Consider the following 24,013-nt stretch of genomic DNA (forward strand, 5'->3'; position numbering starts at 1 on the left):
ACATCATAGTCAAGGTTTTAAGGGGCCATCAATGATTTAGCACCAAAAAAATATATAATATAGTACTATATTTATCATCAGCTAAAATATCTTGTTTCATTAAAGAAAAATAAATTGTAAAAAGTTAGTTGGACACAGAAAGAGATGTTTTAATTTTCCTATATTATTAATATGATCGAATGGTAATTTCTATAGTCGGTTAGAATTATACAGATATTAATTATGCGGATATTGATTATATACATATTGACTATTTCGTTGTTACTCCTCATTGCATGTATTTGTAATATAATGTATATTTCTAAGTGACAAATTAAACATCATAATAATTTTATACATGAATAACTTACTCTAGCAATCACGTGTGGTATAATTTGTTAATTATACATAAATTTGATACATGGTTTGTGACCACTTCTTAATTACGTAATTAATATATGATAAAAATTAGTGAACTGCTTTGATGGTTTGTGACCACTTCTTAATTGCACTATCCCTTTCTTTAACATTTTCTTTTTAATAATTGTTTTAAATTTTAAATTCTTTAAATTTTTTTGATATTCAATATTTATTAGGAAAAATGAAGACAGGTGAATCTACTTATGTCGTTCGAGAATAAAAGCTAGAAAATTTTAAATCTAAAGATAAGTCTTGAGTCAGAATATGAAGAGACGGTGACGCATAGTCAGAAATTATAATATTAAAAAATATGTTTCAATTCATGTTGATAATTGTCTTAGCTATGATAATGTTTATTAAGGTTCAATTATAATCTTTGATGTTATTATAGTGTGCCAAGATATTAAATTGGGTATTATTTGATACTTCCAAATACAATCATTTGATTTTTCAAAGATAATAAAATTCAATCAAACTTTTTTTAAATGGATAAGCTCTTCATCAATCCATTAGAATTATTTCTTTAATTTTTTGCCCTTCTACACAAAAATGAGAGAGAATTATAGATATGTCGGTCATTAGAAGGAAGAACTGCAATAATAAGATTTTTCACGTATCATTTGTGGCAAAACTGAACAATAGCTAGACAAGAAATTAAAGTAGATACACCGATCATTAGAAAGAAAAACTGTCATAACAAGATTCCTCGCGTATCATCTGTGACAAAACTATGTATAGTAGCCAGACAAGAAACTAAAATAGGTAGCCCGGTCATTAGAAGGAAGAACTGTCATGACAAGATTACTCACATATCATCTGTAGCAAAATAATGAATGCTAGCTAGACAAGAAATTGCAATAGATACGCCAATCATTAGAAGGAAGAACTGTCATAACAAGATTCTTCACGTATTATTTCTAGCAAAACAATGAATGCTAGCTGGACAAGAAACTAAAATAGATAGGCCGGTCATTAGAAGGAAGGACTGCCATAACAAGATTCCTTATGTATCATCTGTAGCAAAACTATGAACGGTAGCTAGAAAAGAAACCGAAATAGATACGCCGCTCATTAGAAGGAAGAACTGTCATAATAAGATTCCTCACGTATCATCTGTAGCAAAACAATGAACGCTAGCTGGACAAGAAACTAACATAGATACAGGACATAATGTCTTCCAAGATTCTGTAATACAAATAAGTAGATAGATTTTATACAAACTATTTCAATCTTTGCCTTGTGGTACTTGAAGGGCTTCAAGAATTTCAACTACTTGACTCATAACAGGCCTTCCTTTCGGGTTTTGGCTGAGGCACTGATAGGCAAGACTAGCAACCTTTGCGACAGTTTTAGATGAGTATTGTCCTTTGAGTCTAGGATCGAGTATCTTAAAGAGCTTCTTGTTATGATTCAGGAGCGGACGTGCCCACTCTACAAGGTTGTATTCCTGGCTAGGCCTAGTCTTGTCGATTGCTCTTCTTCCAATGAGCATCTCAAGCAAAACAACCCCATAAGCATAAACATCACTTCTGGCTGTTAAATGTCCTGAATGTTCCAATTATACGTCTTAGTATCGGTGATTACTTGACAAAATTAACAGAAGAATCACAAGCCATAAACAAAAATGAGGGTTGAGTTTTTGATGATCACTCAACTAACGGTTATTATTTCATCATAAAGTCACTTCTTCTTGATTTCAGGTGACTTTACGAGATAATAACTAGTATTAGTTGAGCGACCATATGAGAAATCAACTTGCAGAAATGAAGAGGATTATACGAAGGGCGTTAGGCATTTGGCTGCAGAAAGAAGATAGAGAAAATGTATTCAGTTTATAATGGAAAACATCCCCCTTTTTTTTGGTACTTCATTTGTATGCAGTTCTTGTTATTAGACAGATAGCGAATACATAGGTAAAGGACAACTAAATGTGGATTTTCAAAAGACAGGCATATGCTCGACAAGGTTGAAGATGATTGTGGTATAAAACGCGTTTGACTATCCTTCTTAGTGAGTCTAATTAAGATAGCACTGTACTAGACGTAAAAACTACCTAGTGTAATATTTGGCAACAAGGTGATGCTGGACTCACCAGTCATGACATACTCTGGAGCGGCATAACCATAAGTACCCATAACACGAGTCGATACGTGAGTCTGATCTCCCATTGGCCCATCTTTTGCAAGTCCAAAGTCAGAAAGCTTTGCATTAAAATCCTGCAGATCCAAATCCAAACAAAGACGGATATTGAAACTAGCAAAGAACTCTAACATAATAATGATAATTATATAAAGTATTGAGCACCTTCAAGGGAAATAATATACATAAGCAAAACAACATCTCACCGCATCTAACAAAATGTTTGAGGTCTTGAAGTCCCTATATATTACCGGCATTTCAGCTCCATGAAGAAAAGCAAGCCCTTTGGCGGCATCCAGAGCAACTTTCATTCTCCTCGACCATGTTAGAGTGGCACACATTCCTAAAGTACAGACGTCAATGAGATAGAAAAATGCTAATTCCCATAGAAAGAGAACTAGCTATTATGATCTCTTTTAAGAAGGCTCGGACAAAAGAAACAACTTGCTGAACTTCTTATGTTCTAATTATCGTTTGTGACATAACTTGGATATGTGCAATTGCTCTTCACATGACAGTGTGAAATAATGCAAAAAGCAAAAAAATCAATGATAATATGAACTAATGCAAACAGCAGAAAATGATTAGAATTATAAGTCCATATTGGACGTGTAGGAAGTGAATCCGCGAGTATTTGTTTCGTTCACTTTTACGCTAATCGAGATTAGTTTCACCTTTACCAACATGGACTCCCATTGATATTGAGTACTCACTTGGAAAGAGGTGTTTCTCCAGGCTTCCAGATTCCATATACTCATAAACTAGTAGTCTATGGTGGTCCTCACAGCAATATCCGATCAGCTTCACCAGATTTGGATGTCGAAGCTGCCCCAAATAGTTCATCTCTGCCTGCAAAGAAAGAAGTAAAAATAAGAAACAGATATCCATTAAGAGCAACAAAGTTTTGCAACTTCCCTAACATATTCAAGGCAAACTTTTGCAGCGACTTATCGTTTGAATAAAATTTATTCTGGCAAATCAGGTCAAAATCTGATCCAGAAAATATACTGGCAGTTTAGTAACCTTTAAGCACAAGTCTTGGATATTAATTCATATTGAGATTATTGTGAAATTACTTTCCATTTGACAACATAATTTTAAGATTGAAACCTTTAAATTATTTGAAAATGTGGCCCTATATGTTATATCACATAAAAATGGAAGACGAGATCACAATCAAGGAAATCTTGTGTTCCAGCTATGAAATGAAGTGTGCATGAGGAATCTTGGTTGTATATCAGGTGTTGTGTGTTCTTAACAAGCGTACACTTTCTTCTCTCTCTGGCCATCTTTCCTTTCTGACTTGCTTCTGGGGCATGGTTGGCTGGATGCAGAAGATGGTAGAGAAGGAGAGAGAGAGAAGCCAGTGACTCTTTCAAGTACACTACACACCAAACGGTATGTAACAGAATTTCAAATAATCAAAGATTATAGTGACATTGTTCAAAGATAAAATGCCATGTTTGAACTCCACAACGATGAAAACCTGAGTCTAACCGGAGGTAAACGATAAGGTTGTTAACCAGACAAGAAGCAGTAGCACCTACCAGCCATTCTCTATCACCCTGAAGACCTTCTGGATCGAGCTCCTTAATGGCAACATAAGTAGTCTTGTATCCCGGCCTGACATGTTCATCAATAACTCCTTTGTAGACGATACCAAATCCACCCTCTCCGAGAACCTGTTTCGGTCGAAAGTGTTTTGTAGCCATTTTCATTTCTTCATACTTGAAGATATCAAGATCACTAATCCCTGGATTCTGCTGCAGGTCTTCAACAGTTTCAGGTATTACCACAATGCTGCTTCTACGTCTAGAGTCATGTCCCTCAGGTGTTTTTAACTTCGGTTGACTTACAGGATTTCTCTTGGTGGGATACGAACCAACTCCATGGACAACTGCGAGTAAAAGAATCATGATATAAAACAAAATAACTTTTGATTCTCCCACAGCAAAGCAAAGTAATGTTTTTATCACAAGAGTGAAGGATGACGAGATTAGATCAGTAGTCATTCAATAAAATGCAAAAAATGGAGTCCAAGCAACTCAATCAACTATCTATCAACCATGATAGCAGATTTTGCCGATGTTATCCATTCAGTGAGCCAAACTCTTACCTTTTTTCGCAATTAAAAGACTTCATCATAGTGCCATTGCTAGCACTACTAACACCAGTAACACTAATTTACTTTAAAAATTCACCCAACAACATCACAGGCAACACACATCAGATTGACATTAAGATATTAACTGTACCATATGTCATTGACCCCAAAAAATAGTTTCCTATTATCAAATCACAAAATTTATATGAAAAGATGACAACAACATATTGAGTGTAGTTCCACAAAGTTGCATCTAGAGAGGCTAGAGTGTACGCAAGATAGGGAGGTTGTTTCCAATAGACTCTCGGCTCCAAATAAACAACTAACCAAAATGAAAGCATAATGAAGCATTCTGAACAATAACTACAGCAAAATAACCAAACTACAATAACCAACATATAGTAACACTAACACAAATGGAACTACAAGGAAACTACAGGAGCAATACTACACCTACTAATATGGACAGATAACGAGACAACACACTACTATCTACTAATCTTTAATCCTAACAGTGTAGCAAAAAGAAAACCAATACCTGTCTTACTCTCTGGTCTTTGTCCTGTTTTGCCTACTTCAACACTCTGGCAAGAACCCATGGAATCTATCTTCACAATACATTCACCATCATTTGCCCAAAATCACGTAAATTTAACAAAAAGATTAGATTTTTAAACAACCACAACCTTCTTTGACCCCCCACGCCCCACACCACTCCACCCACAAACACTCTACTTAAAGTTGCCAATAAAACTCCCAGAATCTAAAATGGTGTCCGGATATCACAAAATCTTGCCGGATTCTGATCTGGGTCGCCGGAATATTTCAAGAACTCTCAACAGAATATGCTACTTTTGTTCATCCAACACTCTACTGAGACCCCATTTTCAGTTTCTAATAAAACTCTTTAGAATCTGAAATGGTGGCCGCCTGGCCGGATATCACAAAGTTACACCGGAATCTTATCTGGGTCGCCGGAATATTCCAAAAATTCTCAACAGAATATGCTACTTCTGTAACTTCCAGTAGCAAGAAAAACTGAGAAAAATGCACAGAACAGAAATAGCAAAAAAAGAATGTGATAAAAAAAAGTAAAACTTTTTGGTTTTTTGTGTACTAATTTGGCTTTTGCTATTTTTTGGGGGGCTTTAAAAAATATTATCGCGGTGAAAATAAATATGTCAATCTTTAATTAAAAGTTACGAGTTCAAGTTTTGATAATGAAGTTGTTTCAAACGAAAGAGAAATAGTCCAACCTCAATCATTTAATGCAATTATCATATATTAATTATATACTACTCTAAAGTTCTATTCAGTTCAGATATATAGTCTAGTTTAATCGAGAGCAAAATCCATGTTGCTAGGGAAGCTCGACAACTAAGAGCATATGCCTTTTTCCATTTCTACGGATTGTCCTTTCTCGATTTTATCTTGGTCTAACTTATTATGACGATTCTCCTACGGATAATATACTTAAATTAACTCTAGTATCATCAAAAACATTCTTGAGTTGTTATATTTAAAGGTTTCTTTCAAAAAAATTTAACTCAAATTCATTTGATTGGAGCCTAAAATAAATTACTAAATCGATAATATAGAAAAAATAACATAATTGTTTCCTTTGACCTTTATGTTCGATGTAAATTTGACTTTGATTGTACCTAATCTTCCCCCCACCCACCCAACATGCACCCCACTCAATTTTCTTACATTGAAAATGTCCTTTTGATTTATTTAATTTTTGTACTATCATTTTTCATTTTAATGTCTATTGTACCTCAGAAAAATTACATAATTTGTCCTTTATATTTGGTGTAATTGATATTATAAAATATTTGGTGTGCCAATCCTGGAATTGGCCAAGAGTGGGAGTAGATGGGGTGCAGTGCCATTGAAGCACCTCCTGGGGCTGACTTAACAGAGCGGCGCTCTCCCCATCTGGATAGCCCAGAAGAGCTGTCAAAAACCAGAAACCAGTACTAGATTTGTCAGGCTTTCGTTCGTTGATTGTGGACCATCATCTTTTTTATAGTTCCGTTACTTATATATAGTTATTAGTACTTAGTTTGAACGTTGATAGAATGAGTACTCGTGTTGAGTTTTTATAGTTTCGTTAGTTATATATAGTTATTAGTACTAGGTTTGTTTCGCTTTCGTTGGGGTACCATCATACTTATGTAGTTACTAGTACTAGTTTGAACGTGATAGAATGAGTAGTACTCGAGTTGAGGTTTTTCGTTAGTTATATGAGTTGTTGGTACTAGATTTGTTAGGCTTTTGTTGGTTGGACCATCATCTTTTTACAGTTTTGTGTTATATAGTTACTAATGCTAGATTTGTTAGGCTTTCTTTGGTTGAATCATCATCTATTTATAGTTCTGTGTAGTTATATAGTTACTAGTGCTAGTTTGAACGTGACAAAATGAGTACTCATGTTGAGGTTTTATAGTTCCATTAGTTATATAGTTTCTAGTACTAGATTTGTTAGGCTTTGATACTTCCAAATACAATAATTTGATTTTTCAAAGATAATAAAATTTAATCAAACTTTTTTTTTATGGATAATCTCTACATCAATCCATTAGAATTATTTCTTAATTTTATGCCCATTAAAATTTGACTTCGGTTTTACCTAATCTTCCCCCCACCCACCCAGCATGCACCCCCTCTATTTTCTTACATTGAAAATGTCCTTTTGATTTATTTAATTTTTGTACTATTATTTTTCTTTTTAATGTCTATTGTACCTCAAAAAAATTACATAATTTGTCCTTTATGTTTGGTGTAATTGGTATTATAAAATATTCCACGTCTATATACTAAAACATATATAATGACATAATTGATCTTTTTTTATGTTTGAAAAATAAGTCTAAAATATCCTATAAATATGAATCAGATCTTCTTACTTGATATTAAACTATAAATAATATATTATCTATTAGACTATTACCGTCATAACAAGACCTCGTTAAATTATGTAAATAAGAAATCAACTATTTTACTTTATTTAAAACTTTTCGAACTAGAAAGAGAAGCCCTTTTCAATATGCTTTCAGGTTCACAACTATACGCGTCTCTTACTTCTCATAGCGTAAAAGATATTAGCCAAGACGAGTTGCAAAAGAGTCCGATAGAGATTCTCATCGGTCATTACTCAGCAACAATAATGAGCAATCACTAGATTTTATTGCGAATTTTATAATTCCTTGAGATATTAGCTATAATTCTTGTCATAAAAAACCTCTGTTTTTCACTCATTCTCGAATCTCAAATATTACAATACGAAAAAAAATATTTTGAATCCTCTTTTGCAAACTAAATTCCTATTATTGTTGATCCAAATGACCAAACCTTTGTTTTTATTCCTGTAGAGTATTATACTGTCTTTTGTCCCACATCGATAGCAAAAGGCCAATTCATTCATTTTATAGTAACTTAACTAAAAATCACATATTGCTGAGCTTAGTAACTTAAGCTTGTAACCCAAGTGGGAGCAATAAGGTGATTGGGACGATCAATTTGACAAATTCAGTGTGTGTTGGTTTAGTTGGTTTCTTGGTATTGAGTCAGTAATTAATTATACTGACTGTGTGTCAATCCTTAAATGGAGTTGGCGTAGAGTGGGAGTAGATGGGGTGCCATTGAAGGTGCACCTCCTGGGCTTTGATAGCCCAGAAGTGCTGTCAAAGACCAGTATTGAGTCAGTAATTATACTGATTGTGTGTCAATCCTTAATGGAGTTGGCGTAGAGTGGGAGTAGATGGGGTGCCATTGAAGGTGCACCTCCTGGGCTGACTTACCAGAGCACAGCGCTCCCCGTTTGATAGCCCAGAAGTGCTGTCAAAGACCAGAAACCAGTGCCTGGCTAGGTCCGCGTGCTACTAGATTTGTCAGGCTTTCCGTTGGTTGGACCATCATCTTTTTATAGTTCCGTTACATATATATAAACGTGTAGAATGAGTACTCATGTTGAGGTTTTATAGTTTCGTTAGTTACATATAGTTACTAGTACTAGATTTGTTACGCTTTCGTTGGTTAACCATCATATGCTTTTATAGTTCCGTTACATATATATAAACGTGTAGAATGACTACTCGTGTTGAGGTTTTATAATTTCGTTAGTTACATATAGTTACTAGTACTAGATTTGTTACGCTTTCGTTGGTTAACCATCATATACTTATGTAGTTACTAGTACTAGTTTGAACGTGATAGAACAAGTAGTACTCGAGTTGAGGTTTTTCCGTTAGTTATATGGTTACTGGTACAAGATTTGTAAGGCTTTCGTTGGTTGGAATATCGTCTTTTTATAGTTCCGTTTAGTTATATGGTTACTAGTACTAGGTTTTTTAGGCTTTCGTTGGTTGGACCATCATCTTTTTATAGTTCTGTGTAGTTATATAGTTACTAGTGCTAGTTTGAACGTGATAGAATGAGTACTCCTGTTGAGGTTTTATAGTTCCGTTAGTTATATAGTTACTAGTACTAGATTTGTTAGGCTTTCGTTGGTTGGACTATCATCTTTATAGTTCCGTTAGTTATATAGTTACTAGTACTAGTTTGAACGTGATAGAATGAGTACTAGTGTTGAGGTTTTCCGTTAGTTATATAGTTACTTGTACTAGTTTGAGCGTGATAGAATGAGTACTCGTGTTGAAGTTTTGGCGGGAGTCTAAGGTGCACCTCCTGGGCTGACTTAACAGACCAGTGTTACCTGGTTGATGGCGCAGAAGTGTTGTCAAGAGCAGAAACCAGATTTGTCAGGTTTTCGTTGGTTGGACCATATCTTTTTATAGTTATTTTATAGATTCGTATCAATAACATTCATATAGATTTTTCTTCAATATCGATACACTATGAATACTCGTCTTGAATTTTAGCTAGACTCTCCAAATATTAGTGAAATTACATTTTCCCAAATCAGTTCAATCTACACTTCTTAAAAAAGTGATAACGTGAGTACTACTGTAATAGTATTAGACTCTCTAAAATCATTCAAATCATATCATGATATTGTTCGGTTAATTTTTTGTATATTATTTAAAACGTTATGTAAGAATCGTCAATAGCAAAAAATTTTAGAACGTAATAAGATGAATACTCGTATTGAGCTTCTGGCCAGAGTCTCTAAACATTGGGGTGGTAAGGATAGGGATACAAGGTGTTTTGGCGAGAGTTTTTCAACAATTATAACAAATCGAACATAAAAAAGATTGAAAAGCAATTTCGAGAAAAATAGTTTCCTCCATACTGGACGACGAATTATCAATCTCCTGTCCCACATTGGTGTTATAAGACTAATACGCCCATTTTATAAGACCTCAGCTAGACAACACATATTGCTGAGCTTAGTAACTTGAGCTTGTAACCTAAGTAGGAGCAATAAGATGATTCGGACAACCAGTTCTTCGGAATTGGACGTTGTGTTCTCCCCCGGGGAGTTGGGGGCTAGGTTGATCTGCCTAGCCACTGACTTAACAGAGCAGCCCTCCCCGGGAGCTGACATAACAGTGAGAGTTGAGTTCCCGAGACTGAATCGGGTACTCGCCCCTCCTTGTTGTAGGGGGGCTAAGCGCTTCCGCCCGATGGCTGAAGTTTGAGGCTTGTTCGACGAGCTTTACCAAAGTCAAACCACTCTACATAGAGTTGTCTGTCAATTGGTTTGAACCATTATCTTTTTTAGTAGGATTGTAATGGTTTGGTTTGATTCGTATCAATAACATTCATATAGGTTTTTTCAATATCGATACACTATCGAGACTCTCTGAATATTAACGAAATTACACTTTTCCAAATTCGTTCAATATATCGATAGCTAGTTTTCGACACTTCTTAGAAAGTATTATGTAAAAACCATCACCAGGAGAAGTTAGAAAGTGATAACATGAGTACTACTCATGTTTTAGACTTTGGCAAAGACTTTCGAGACATTAATAGTAAAACTGTTCAATTAATTTTCTATATTTTGTTTAAAACGTTATGTAAGAATCGTCCATAGTAAAAGTTAGAACGTGATAAGATGAATAGTTGTATTGGATTTTTGGCCAGTCTCTAAACATTGGGGTGGTCAGGATAGTGATACGGGTTGTTGTTTTTCAATAGTATAATCAATCGATCATGAAAAAATTTAAAAGCAATTTCGAGAAAAATAGTTTCTTTCGTACTGGAAAAAAAAAGGTGTTATGAGAAACTCATAACTCAACCATTAGTCCAATTAATTGTTTCACTAATTATCAATCTCCTGTCCCACATCGTTGTTATAAGACTAATAGACATTATAACTCAAAGAGAAAATAGTCAAAAGACCCCCTAATCTATTACCTAATTCTCAACTACACATTTATACTTTACAGGAGTCCTACTACCTCCTTAAACTATTTGAAAATGAAATTATTTGCTCCCTCAATGCTGAGATGACAAAGAAAGTGCAGTTCACTCTCTCAAAGTGAGAAGTAAAAATAATAATTAAAACTTTAATTTTTAGATTGTTTTTTTTTTAATTTATAAAAAAGATAGTTTCCTTTCATTTTAAATTTTTTTTACCTTCTTTTTTTTCTCTCTTCGTTATTATAGCAGCAACATTCACGGAAACTCAGTTCCACCACCAAGTCCTTCGTCAGACTCCCATGATTTAGTGGATTTTTATCCTCGAATCACAATTTTTTCATGGTAGATTCAATTGAAAAATTGACAATAGCTTAAAATTAAAATTAAGTTGAAAAGTCAAGAGGATCAAATTTTAGTGTCATGGAGAAATTTAGGAACCCTTGAGTAAAATTTATATATTCCCTTAGTTATATTATCATGACCCAACCACTTCATCTTTAAAGTGTCTAAACTCTCAATAATTTCAACCAAAATTCAAAACTCACTTTGAAAAATCAAATCTGAAGTCTCCAAATTATGAAAACTATCACTTTTTTGTGTTCATCACTAAGTTTCAATACAGTCAAATCATTGCATATCCTACCAAACAACATCAAATAGTGAATCTTTTTACCATCAATCGACCTTTTATTTTTTATTTTTTTTGTTTTATTGAACAAAAATCATGAAGAATTTCATAAGGTTTATAAAAAAAAAAGTTCACTCAAGGGGTTCTTAATTTGAGTTTGCTTTGGTAGTTTGAAAAATCATCTCATCAAAGTAACGAAAAAAAATGAGCAGAAAAGGAAAGAGAAGAAGGGTAACATAAAAGGAAGTAAAATAAAGGGGAAAATAATATTTTTAAAATTTTTTAAAAGGTAAATTACGTGACAAGTGCGTGCCACTTAATTTTTAATACAAATCGCACGTGAGTTTTTAAGAAGGTATATATCATATTTTTAAAATGTTCAGGGGGGTATAAGACTCCCGTGTAGTATAAGTGTGTAGTTGAGAATAGGGTGATAGATTAGGGGGGCTTTTGGCTATTTTCTCTAACTAAAATTATATTTTCAAAATCATTCCAATCATATCGGTACATTTTGATTATTTTTCAACTCTTTTATTAAATTTTTTTTATTGTAACAGTTGTCACTAGTAAACGCTATAACACGACAAGATGAGTACTCACATTGAACTTGGCAAGACTCTCTAGAGTCTAGACATTAATGCTTTCCAAAATCATTCAAATCATATATGTATATATTGTTCAGTTAACTTTCTATATTTTGCTTAACACGTTTTGTAAAAGTCGTCAATAGTAAAAATTAGAACGTGATTAGATAAAAACTCCTATTGGACTTTTGTCCAGAGTCTCTAAACATTGGGGAGGTCGCGAATCATAATAGGGCTACGGGGGTGTTTTGGCGAGAGTTGCTAAAATAACTTTCTAACAATTATAACCAATCGAATATGAAAATATTGAAAAAAAATCCAAATTTTTTTTTCATATCGGATGATGAACATACCCTTAACTACTATACTACAAATTTTTTACATGCAAAAAAAAGCTCAACTCAAACAATATAGTCTAACTAATTCCTTAGTAATCATCAATCTCCCGTCCCACATCGGTAGTAGAAGGCCATTACATCCATTTTATAAGACATGAACTAGAAAATACATATTGTTGAGCTTAGTAACGTAAGCTTATGGCCTAAGTGGGAGCAATAAAATGATCGGAACAACCAATTCTTTAGCCCTTTGGTTCATAAAAAGCGGATTGTGGTGTAGTGTGAGTAATGCGATTAATAGTATATTCTGTATAATGAAAAATTAGACTTTCGAAACCACCTATCATATAGGTTTTCCTTCGATATCTATATAGTTCGGGTAATTTAGGATTATTTTTTTAAAAAAATGTTTTGATAAGTATCACAAGTTAGGACAATTTGTATCACATCAACATTTTGATTATACCATTTTGTATAATTAAAATTAAAATTTTCAAAATCATTATTGTAATATCGATGCAGATTATTTACTTTTTGAGAATCTTTGAAAAATGTTATGTAAGAATTGTTATTAGTAGAAGTTAGAATGTTATTAGATGAGTACTTGTACTGGATTTAGGTGAGACTTTTAAGACATTATAACTAAGATTAGATTTTTCAAAATTATTCCAATCATATCAGTACTGTTCGGTTAATCTTTTATATTCTTTTAAAACGTTATGCAAGAGTCGTCGACAACAAAAGTTAGGACATGATAAGGTTAGAAATTGCATTGGACTTTGGTGAAACTTTCTCACATTATAACTGAAATTAGATTTTTCAAAATCATTCCAATCATATCGGTACATTTTGATTATTTGTTAACTTTTTTATTAAAGGAAACGTTATTATAAGATTCGTCACTAGTAAACGCTATAACACGACAAGATGAGTACTCACATTGAGCACGGGAAGACTCTAGAATCTAGGGATTAATACTTTCCAAAATCATTTGAATTATATATGTATATATTGTTCAGTTAATTTTCTATATTTTGCTTAATATGTTTTGTAAGAGCCGTTAATAGCAAAAATTAGAACATGATAAGATGAATACTTGTACTAGACTTTTGTTTAGAGTCTCTATACTTTGGGAGGTCACGAATCACGATAGGGCTAAATGGGTGTTTTGCTTAAAATTGTTTTCCAACCATTATAACCAATCGAACATAAAAAAAATTGAAAAAAATAATTTCCAGAAAAACATTTCCTTTTGTACCAAATGACGAACACACCCTTAATTACTACAATACAAATTTTTCACATGCAATAAAAGCTCAACTCACACACTAGTCCAATTAATTCATCGGTAATCATCAATCTCCTGTCCCACATCGGTAGTAGAAGACCATTACATCCATTTTATAAGACCTCAACTAGAAAATACATATTGCTGAGCTTAGTTACTTGAGCTTGTAACCCGAGTGGGAGCAATAAGATGATTGGGACAACCAATTTCTTTAGCCCTTTGACACAAATGGTGTGTTTGGTTTGGTTCATAAAAAGCGGGTTGTGGTGTATTATGCGTACTACGGATAATAGTAGTACTCATGGTCTAAGGATTTAGACTTGTCGGCTCCCAAAAGAGGAGTTCGATGGTGGGAGGAGGAAGCAAACCCTTCGCCCCTCATTATGGCTGGCTTAACAGAGCAGCGCTCCCAACTGATGGCCGGAGCGGCCCTCCAGCCATCGAAGACCAGTTCCCGTCCCAAGTCACGCCGCTATAAGATGTCAAGGTATTCGTTGGTTGGACCATTGTTTTTTTATTGCTTCGTAAGTTGAAAATAAGCATAGATTCATTATATTTTGTATAACGAAAAACTAGACTTTCAAAACCACATATCATATAGTTATTTCTTCGATATCGATATAGTTCAATTAATTTATGATTTTTTAATATGTTTTGATAAGAATTAGTAGTAGAAGTTAGGACATTATGTAAGTAGATTAGGGTTATAAAAAACTACAGAATGTAGCAAACATCAATATACATTTAAATAAAATAGCTATAGATTAATTTTTTTTATGTTATATGGTTACAACTATACAATGAATAACAAAGTTAATGATATATCAATACCTTCTCTTTCATCAGTATCTCTATATTACAGAGTTTTTGTATTTTCAAGATCTTTTTATATGATTCTAGGAGCGATTTTTGTGGTTTCAATTCATTATAAGGTATTTTAACTGATTTTCTCTGCGCTTTTTATGAAAACTTTATTTATATATATCTTTTTTCATCTATTTTTATAGGTTTTTGATTAAAATTGCTTTTTCACGAAAATTATATTGTTTTTTATACTTTTCTTTCCATGGCGAAAGTGCTTATCTCCTTGTGAAGAGTGTCACCTTTACTGCTAGAGCCATTTTCTTGTCCTGGCGCATCGATGAAAGATCCCCGACAGTCTATGAGATGGAGCGTGGGGAATACTCGCATTTCAGTAGAGCCGTTAGGTTATCGTTGTTGTTTTATCGAAAAAATTGATTTTTGAAAAGAGTTTGTTTTATTAAAGGGTATTTTCGACTTTTAGGAGTCGCCACTTAATTTTTTAAGAAAAATCAAGAAAACTTATTTTTCAAAACAACTAAACAGAAAATAATCATTTTGAAAACTATTCTAAGGGTTCGGGATTCCTATTAGTATCTTAGGAAGGTGTTTAAGGCACCTAAGATATTCCGCTAAATACGATTTTCCGACGATTAACTTATTTGACTATTTTGTTTTAAAGACTTGCGAATTTTGAATTATTAAACTTTTAGAAATCTACTTAGGCGATTTTACAAGTTTGAAATACTTATCGTTTTAACCTTTCAAATTTAATTTTAAGTTTTGATAAAATGAAGGGCGTTCGATGGGGTTGGAGTTATTCTAACCCTAAGTTAACAACATTCAAGTAAAAAAAAAAACGTAAGCAAATAATAAAGAGAGAGAGAGATTCAGGTCCAAGTCTCGGGTTCTGTTCGACTTGACCGAAACTTGACCCACCTGCTTTTGGGTGTTTGATCCATTTTTCTTTCGTACCTGTCCTAATCTAAACATACAAAAATACGAGAAAATAAAGCGACAAGGGCTTATGCCCATTACAAACAGAATACAAAAGAAAGTAAATAAAAATCCAATTTCGCTTTCTTTGATTTCTTCAATCTCCGCTACGCTTGATTGTATATGACTCGAATGAAGGGAATTTTAGCCTTTATGGCCCTTCCGAGATGCACGGAGAAGGACGGATAAAGGGGAGTCCCAAAATGGACTCGAGAAGAAGTTTCCCATGCAACAAAGTAGAAACAAATTAGTATGCGAAAGATGGACTAATAACACGCATCTTGAATAAACGGAGATAAAAAAAACAGACTATTACGAAGTCAAAATTAAGAGAAACAGAAAACTTAAAACATAATTTCCAAAGAACCGAGACATGAAACAAAATGGTGACATGTCGTGCACACACACATACTGATGCACTTGTCATATACAGAGATTATACCACCACTATTTAACAAAAATGAGCAACAGTTTTATTGAACAAACGGACCCCAACAAAGCTATCACACTTAATCAAATCTCACGAAAGAAAAAAAACTGATGCAATTCTAAGATACAATTTCACCTCGAAAGCAACACACTTAACAGCTTGGAAGGAACAAAATACTTGGAGTAAAGAAACTATAACATAACTCAACAATACCATCAATAACTGAATCTCTTAAAGAAACCAAATCTAGAGAGAGCTACAGAATAACCAACGGGCATGGATAACGTGAGGATACAGCGAACATTTAATTTAAAAGAACGAAACAACACCTATGATGACCCTAAATAACAAGCAATACTCGTCAACGGAATCGAATTTATAAACAAACAAAAAAAAGCATGGCCAACAGATTAAGCAAACAACAATTAAACAAGCTTGACATGAGGAGAAATAGAGATGAAAGCACAGTTGACGAACAGCAAAACCACACGAGAAATCACCCTATGCATCGGATTCGGGAGAGGCCAAATGGCTAAATACATTCGCAACAAAACATATCCAAAACGGAAGAGATATTACCTGTTGAGGAGCAGCGACTGGGACGGTGCGAGCAAGACGACAGCAACTTCCACCACGACGCGAGTTTAAGAGCTCCAACGAGCAGCACAGAGGCGACGGAAAGCAGGGAGACTGTGTAGATCCAAATATCTCGAGATTCGAAGCCTCGATAGCGAAATTCGAAAAAAAAAAAGAGAGACGGGACCCTTGTTTTGTTATAATGTGAACTTAGAAACAACCAAAATTTACAAAGAAGGGAAAGGACCTGCGCTATGATGTCTGTATGAAACAAGGAAGAATTCAACCAAAATTTCTAACCAAAGAATCGCTAACCCCTTAAAAATTTCTCAAACCGAAAAATGTCCAACCCCCTTTGCTGTAGAATCTGAGGGGTTTAAATAGAGAGGGGAAAATCAGGGTTTCCCCTTTGGAGGGCGGGAAATTTCAGGCCCATTTACGTATTCAAAAGTTCAAACCCTACCCGAAAGAGAAGAATATTCCACGATTCCAAATCGTTTGAACCGTTCCGAGTCGACGTGGAGGGTCGAGATGGGTTTGATGTCCTTGCGAACTTCGTGGCGGAAATCCGCGCCACAAGGACGGATTCCAGGCTGGTGAGACGAGTCTGGCTACTGCTTCACTGATAGGTTGTACGATTTGCAGAGAGAGGAACGGCTCCAAAGAGCCGTTGCAACTCGCGTGGGGGATACGAGGGAAGAGGGGTGAGAGAGGGATAGAGACGCGAGGGGAAAAGAGCGTGGGGTCGACTTCATGTTGGGTTTTGGGTGAAGCCTACGAATTGGACTTAAGAAATTGGGTTGGTAAGGGAATTAATTGGGTTGAGGACAAAAATGAGAAAGGCCCAAGATTGGTTTCTTAAAAGAGAAGAATTAAAAGGAATAGAGGTCCATCGATTTAAAGTAAAATGAATTTGGTATAAATTTATTAACGAGCTTATTTAAAGTAAACTAGTTTGATAGAATACTTTCTAAACTTAAGAGATACATATATACATATACATATACATATACATATATATAATATACAAACTATATACACAATATATATATACTATCTAACGTTATGATAAGTAGCATAAGATCCATATTATATATATATATATATATATATATATATTTTATTTATTTTTTTTAAATTTAGCAAGATTTATAAAACTAATCAACTTAAATAATTTGAAAAACTCACGAAGCTCGATAATTAAGTTATATCAACGTGGGTCAAAAATTGGGTGTCAACAGTTGCTCAAATGCTTATATTTAATAATACTTATATGCATAGATAATTGTATTGTAATATTAATGCAATGATGATTTGTGAATACAAGTATATCTGGTTACATAAGTAACTTATCCAATTTGATTAGGCAATACAAGTATAGTTGGATACATCAATATTATATTTTTATAAATAAATACCTAAGTTAACATCAAGCCTCAAGTCTTATAGGAAAAAGTTGAAAAAAAATCGACGTTTTGTTGGCTTTTTCAATTTTTTATACAATTAAATATACTTACACACTTTGATTCATACACATTCTATTGTTTTTTCATTTTCTTATTTATAAACAGTGTATTCATATGTTTAGTATATTGGTGTTTCATTTTTTTGGTTTGAAAATAGTGTATCCATTTTTCAAATTGTTGTATTCATATGTGTCATGACCCAAATCGGGCCGCGACTGGCACCCACACTTACCCTCCTATGTGAGCGAACCAACCAATCTAACCTTAACATTTCAATATAATATCAACAGAAAGTAATGCGGAAGACTTAAACTCATTAAATAAAGACCAATTCATTAACTTCTAAATTTCAACATCTATTATTCCCCAAAATCTGGAAGTCATCATCACAAGAACATCTACGATCAAACGACTAGACTAAGAGTATTCTAAAAGCTAAAAATACATAAGAAGCTAGTCCATGCCGGAAGTTCAAGGCATCAAAACTTGAAGAAGAAGATCCAGTCCAAGCTAGAAGCATTAGCTCACCCTGAATTTCCGATGTAGTAAGACTGGCTTGAATTACTGTTGAGTTGAAGACGATGGCACGTTTGCTGCACTCCACAAATAAACAAGAAGAGAACATAAAAGTAGGGGTCAGTACAAAACACGGGTACTGAGTAGATATCATCGGCCAACTCAAAATAGAAATCAATATATACCAAGTAATATCATAAAGTCAACTATGATACTCAACATGTAGCAACAACAAATACTATATTATTAACAGTTACCGTCAAGTTCACACATGAGGACTCAAGCCTCGATACCATACTCATTTGGGAATCATGTTCATTAGATTGAGTATATTAACATCTTTCAAGATTCATTATCTTTATTTCTCTTGTGTCGATACGTGACACTCCGCTCCCTCATATTCATTAATCCTCTTGTGTTGGTACGTGACACTCCGATCCCTCATATTCATTAATCCTCTTGTGTCGGTACGTGACACTCCGATTCCCTAAATCTACGTGTCGGTTCGTGACACCCGATCCCTTAATTCTACGTGTCGGTTCGTGACACTCGATCCCCTAATTCTACGTGTCGGTTCGTGACACCCGATCCCCTAAATCTTCGTCTCTCCTCTTTCTCGTTCAACTTTCTCTCTCTTTCTCTTGTTCTTTCTATTTTCTTTATTCAAACCCTCTTTCTTTTACCCTAATTAGTATATAATTAAGGATAAAAGATGGCAATAATGCCCCACTAATTAACTTAAGGTTACCTCTTTTAACCCCCAAGTAATTAGACTTATTAACATTCACCCACTAACTTTATAATTAAGGCAAGAATAGTCAAAAACGTCCCTTAAAACGTATCAAGAATTCCGACCCAGACTGGGATTGCTCAGTCTGTGACGGCCCGTCGCGCCTGCGACGGTCCGTCCTGCTGCCCGTCGCGCCTGCGACGGTCCGTCCTGCTGCCCGTCACAGAGTTCAGAGACTCAATTTCTCTGAAGGGTCTGTGACGGTCCGTCACACCTGTGACGGTCCGTCCTGGCATTTCGTTACAAAGTTCAGAGAGTCGATTTCAGCACCCAAATTTCAGAATTTCTAAGTGTTTTGGGACGAGACACCATCGACGGTCCGTCGTGCCCATGACGTTCCGTCGTGGGTTCCGTCGTCTCAGCCTGTTTTTCCAGAAATAAAATCTGCTGCTCAAAACGACTAAACAGGTCGTTACAATATGCTAAAATTGTACTACTTTAACTTGTTTGATGTATTAATGCATTAAGTTTTTATAAATAATTTGTATCCTTGATATGTTAATACTTTAAGTTTTATAAATAGAAACATCAATTTGAATTCAGAGTATATATATGTTAATCGTACAAGTAATACATTTTCCTTATTTAATTATTGTAATTACAACTGTATTAGTGTATAAATAAAAATAAATAAAAAACATATGAAATAATACAACAAGAAAAAGACATAAATACTATTCAAAATTTTATAAATACTTTAATAATTAGTATTTAGTGAATATATTGTATTTAGGAATATAAATACAACTTATTGTATTATATGTGAATGAATCAGATACGCATACAATATGTAATTATTAGTTGGTAATTTAATAATTGAAATTTGAGTGATTTAGGAACATAATAAAAGGTTGGCACTAGACAGGAAACATATCATACCGTATTTAATGCAATGTAAGATCACTCTACAAATAATAATTATAAAAAATTAATATAAACATGTAGCTAGAAATCGACATAAAGTATAGTCATTTTTAGTAAATATTATATTTATAACTATTGAACTTTAATAATATTATAAATATAGTCATTTTTTAAGTTGCTCGGGTTTTAGATTTTCCTCCTTGTTTTAAAAAAATATTAGGAAGAGAAACTCTTCAAAAATTATCTAATTCTTTCATTTTTCTTTAAAATATCAAATGGCTATTAAATTTATCTCAAATAGCAATATTTTTTTATATAGGATTTGATTGAATTTTTGGACAAAATAGTTCAAGTAACTATTTGAAAAGTCAAATTGTTCTTAATTTGAGTTTGCTTTGGTAGTTTGAAAAATCATTTCATCAAAGTAAAGAAAAAAATGAGCAGAAAAGGAAATAGAAGAAGGGTAATACAAAAGGAAGTAAAATAAAGGGAAAAATAATATTTTTTAAATTTTTTAAAAGGTAAATTACGTGACAAGTGCGTGCCACTTAATTTTTAATACAAATATGCACGTGAGTTTTTAAGCGGGTATATATCATACTTTTATAAGTGTGTAGTTGAGAAATCAGTGATAAATTAGGGAGGCTTTTGACCATTTTCTCTAACTAAAATTATATTTTCAAAATCATTCCAATCATATCGGTACATTTTGATTATTTCTAGTAAACGCTATAACACTACAAGATAAGTACTCACATTGAACTTGGCAAGACTCTCTAGAGTCTAGACATTAATACTTTCTATGATCATTCAAATCATATATGTATATATTGTTTAGTTAACTTTCTATATTTTGCTTAACACGTTTTGTAAAAGTTGTCAATAGTAAAAATTAGAACGTGATTAGATAAAAACTCCTATTGGACTTTTGTCCAGAGTCTCTAAACATTGGGGAGGTCGCAAATCATAATAGGGCTACGGGGGTGTTTTGGCGAGAGTTGCTAAAATAACTTTCCAACAATTATAACCAATCGAATATGAAAATATTGAAAAAAAATCCAGAAAAATATTTTTCTTCGTACCGGATGATGAACATACCCTTAATTACTATACTACAAATTTTTTACATGCAAAAATAAGCTCAACTCAAACAATATAATCTAATTAATTCCTCAGTAATCGTCAATCTCCTGTCCCACATCGGTAGTAGAAGACCATTACATCCATTTTATAAGACATCAACCAGAAAATACATGTTGTAGAGCTTAGTAGCTTAAGCTTGTGGCCTAAGTGGGAGCAATAAAATGATCAGGACAACCATTCTTTAGCCCTTTGGTTCATAAAAGGCGGATTGTGGTGTAGTGTGAGTAATGCGATTAATAGTAGTGTACTCAAAGTCATTGCCTTTAAGAATTTAGACTGGATTCAGTATATTCTGTATAATGAAAGATTAGACTTTCGAAACCACCTATCATATAGGTTTTCCTTTGATATCTATATAGTTCAGGTAATTTAGGATTATTTTTTTAAAGAATGTTTTTATAAGTATCAGAAGTTAGGACAATTTTTATCACATCAATATTTTGATTACTCTATTTTGTGTAGTTAAAATTGAAATTTTCAAAATCATTATTGTAATATCGATGCAGGTTATTTACTTTTTGAGAATCTTTGAAAAATGTTATGTAAGAATTGTTATTAGTAGAAGTTAGAACGTTATTAGATGAGTAATTGTACTGGATTTAGGTGAGACTTTTAAGACATTATAACTAAGATTAGATTTTTCAAAATTATTCCAATCATATCAGTACTGTTCGGTTAATCTTTTATATTTGTTTATAACGTTATGCAAGAGTCATCGACAACAGAAGTTAGGACATGATAAGGTTAGAAATTGCATTGGACTTTGGTGAAACTTTCTCACATTATAACTGAAATTAGATTTTTCAAAATCATTCCAATCATATCGGTACATTTTGATTATTTGTTAACTTTTTTATTAAAAAAAAGGTTATTGTAAGATTCGTCACTAGTAAAGGCTATAACACGACAAGATGAGTACTCACATTGAGTATGGCAAGACTCCAGAATCTAGACATTAATACTTTCCAAAATCATTTGAATTATATATGTATATATTGTTTAGTTAATTTTCTATATTTTGCTTAATATGTTTTGTAAGAGCCGTCAATAGTAAAAATTAGAACATGATAAGATGAATACTTGTACTAGACTTTTGTCCAGAGTCTCTAAACTTTGGGAGGTCATGAATCACGATAGGGCTAAATGGGTGTTTTGCTTAAAATTGTTTTCCAACCATTATAACCAATGGAACATGAAAAAATTGAAAAAAGCAATTTCCAAAAAAATATTTCCTTTTGTACCAAATGACGAACGCACCCTTAATTACTACACTACAAATTTTTCACATGCAATAAAAGCTCAACTCACACACTAGTCCAATTAATTTATCGGTAATCATCAATCTCCTGTCCCACATCGGTAGTAGAAGACCATTACATCCATTTTATAAGACCTCAACTAGAAAATACATATTGCTGAGCTTAGTTACTTGAGCTTGTAACCCGAGTGGGAGCAATAAGATGATTGGGACAACCAATTCTTTAGCCCTTTGACACAAATAGTGTGTTTGGTTTGGTTCATAAAAAGCGGGTTGTGGTGTATTATGCGTACTACGGATAATAGTAGTACTCATGGTCTAAGGATTTAGACTTGTCGGCTCCCAAAGAGGAGTTCGATGGTGGGAGGAGGGGGAAAACCCGCGCGGGCGCGGGTTCGACCCTCATTATGGCTGGCTTAACAGAGCAGCGCTCCCAACTGATGGCCGGAGCGGCCCTCCGGCCATCGAAGACCAGTTCCCGTCCCAAGTCACGCCGCTATAAGATGTCAAGGTATTCGTTGGTTGGACCATTGTTTTTTATTGCTTCGCGGAGTTGAAAATAAGCATAGATTCATTATATTTTGTATAACGAAAAACTAGACTTTCAAAACCACATATCATATAGTTATTTCTTCGATATCGATATCGATATAGTTCAATTAATTTATGATTTTTTAATATGTTTTGATAAGAATTAGTAGTAGAAGTTAGGACATTATGTAAGTAGATTAGGGTTAGAAAAAACTACAAAATTTAGCAAACATCAATATACATTTAAATAAAATAGCTATAGTTTAATTTTTTTTTATGTTATATGGTTATAACTATACAATGAATAACAAAGTTAATGATATATCAATACCTTCTCTTTCATCAGTATCTCTATGTTACAGACTTTTTGTATTTTTTTCCAATTCCTTCTAATTCAAGATCTTTTTATATGATTCTAGGAGCGATTTTTGTGGTTTCAATTCATTATAAGGTATTTTAAACTGATTTTCTCTGCGTTTTTTATGAAAACTTTATTTATATACATCTATTTTTATAGGTTTTTGATTGTAATTGCTTTTTCATGAAAATTATATTGTTTTTTTATACTTTTCTTTCCATGGCGAAATTGCTTATCTCTTGTGAAGAGTGTCACCTTTACTGCTGGAGCCATTTTCTTATCCCGACGCATCGATGAAAGATCCCCGACGGTCTATGAGATGGAGCGTGGGGAATATCCGCATTTCAGTAGAGCCGTTAGGTTATCGTTGTTCAAATTTTTATATTTAATAATACTTATATGCATAGATAATTGTATTGTAATATTAATGCAATGATGATTTGTGAATACAAATATATCTGGTTACATAAGTAA

The 24,013-nt window shown here is 33.5% G+C and overlaps 1 protein-coding gene across 2 annotated transcripts; it reads right to left on the reverse strand.

Annotated features, from left to right (window-relative positions):
- Positions 1-1,470: 1,470 nt before the first annotated feature.
- LOC101267686 (probable serine/threonine-protein kinase PBL17) lies at positions 1,471-5,889 on the reverse strand. Of its 2 annotated transcripts, none has more exons than XM_004252022.5 (6): positions 5,181-5,889; positions 4,086-4,435; positions 3,252-3,387; positions 2,745-2,881; positions 2,492-2,615; positions 1,471-1,944 (listed from the first exon to the last, which is right to left on the reverse strand). In XM_004252022.5, exons 1-6 carry the CDS (start codon positions 5,239-5,241, stop codon positions 1,625-1,627), a joined length of 1,128 nt encoding a protein of 375 aa, XP_004252070.1. In that variant the 5' UTR covers positions 5,242-5,889; the 3' UTR covers positions 1,471-1,624. The 2 variants fall into 2 exon arrangements, with proteins under 2 accessions (XP_004252070.1, XP_069148868.1); XM_069292767.1 differs by having other exon boundaries at positions 2,453-2,615.
- Positions 5,890-24,013: the final 18,124 nt, after the last annotated feature.

The sequence above is a fragment of the Solanum lycopersicum genome, chromosome 12 (genome assembly GCF_036512215.1).
Source record: "Solanum lycopersicum chromosome 12, SLM_r2.1".
Lineage (NCBI taxonomy): Eukaryota > Viridiplantae > Streptophyta > Magnoliopsida > Solanales > Solanaceae > Solanum > Solanum lycopersicum.

Coding starts and splice junctions, on each gene's coding strand:
- LOC101267686 (XM_069292767.1), bottom strand. CDS start 5,241: ATGGGTTCTTGCCAGAGTGTTGAAGTAGGCAAAACAGGACAAAGACCA. Junction 4,436..5,180: donor AAGACCAGAGAGTAAGACAG/GTATTGGTTTTC, acceptor TTTTACTCGCAG/TTGTCCATGGAGTTGGTTCG. Junction 3,388..4,085: donor AGGGTGATAGAGAATGGCTG/GTAGGTGCTACT, acceptor CTTTCTTTGCAG/GCAGAGATGAACTATTTGGG.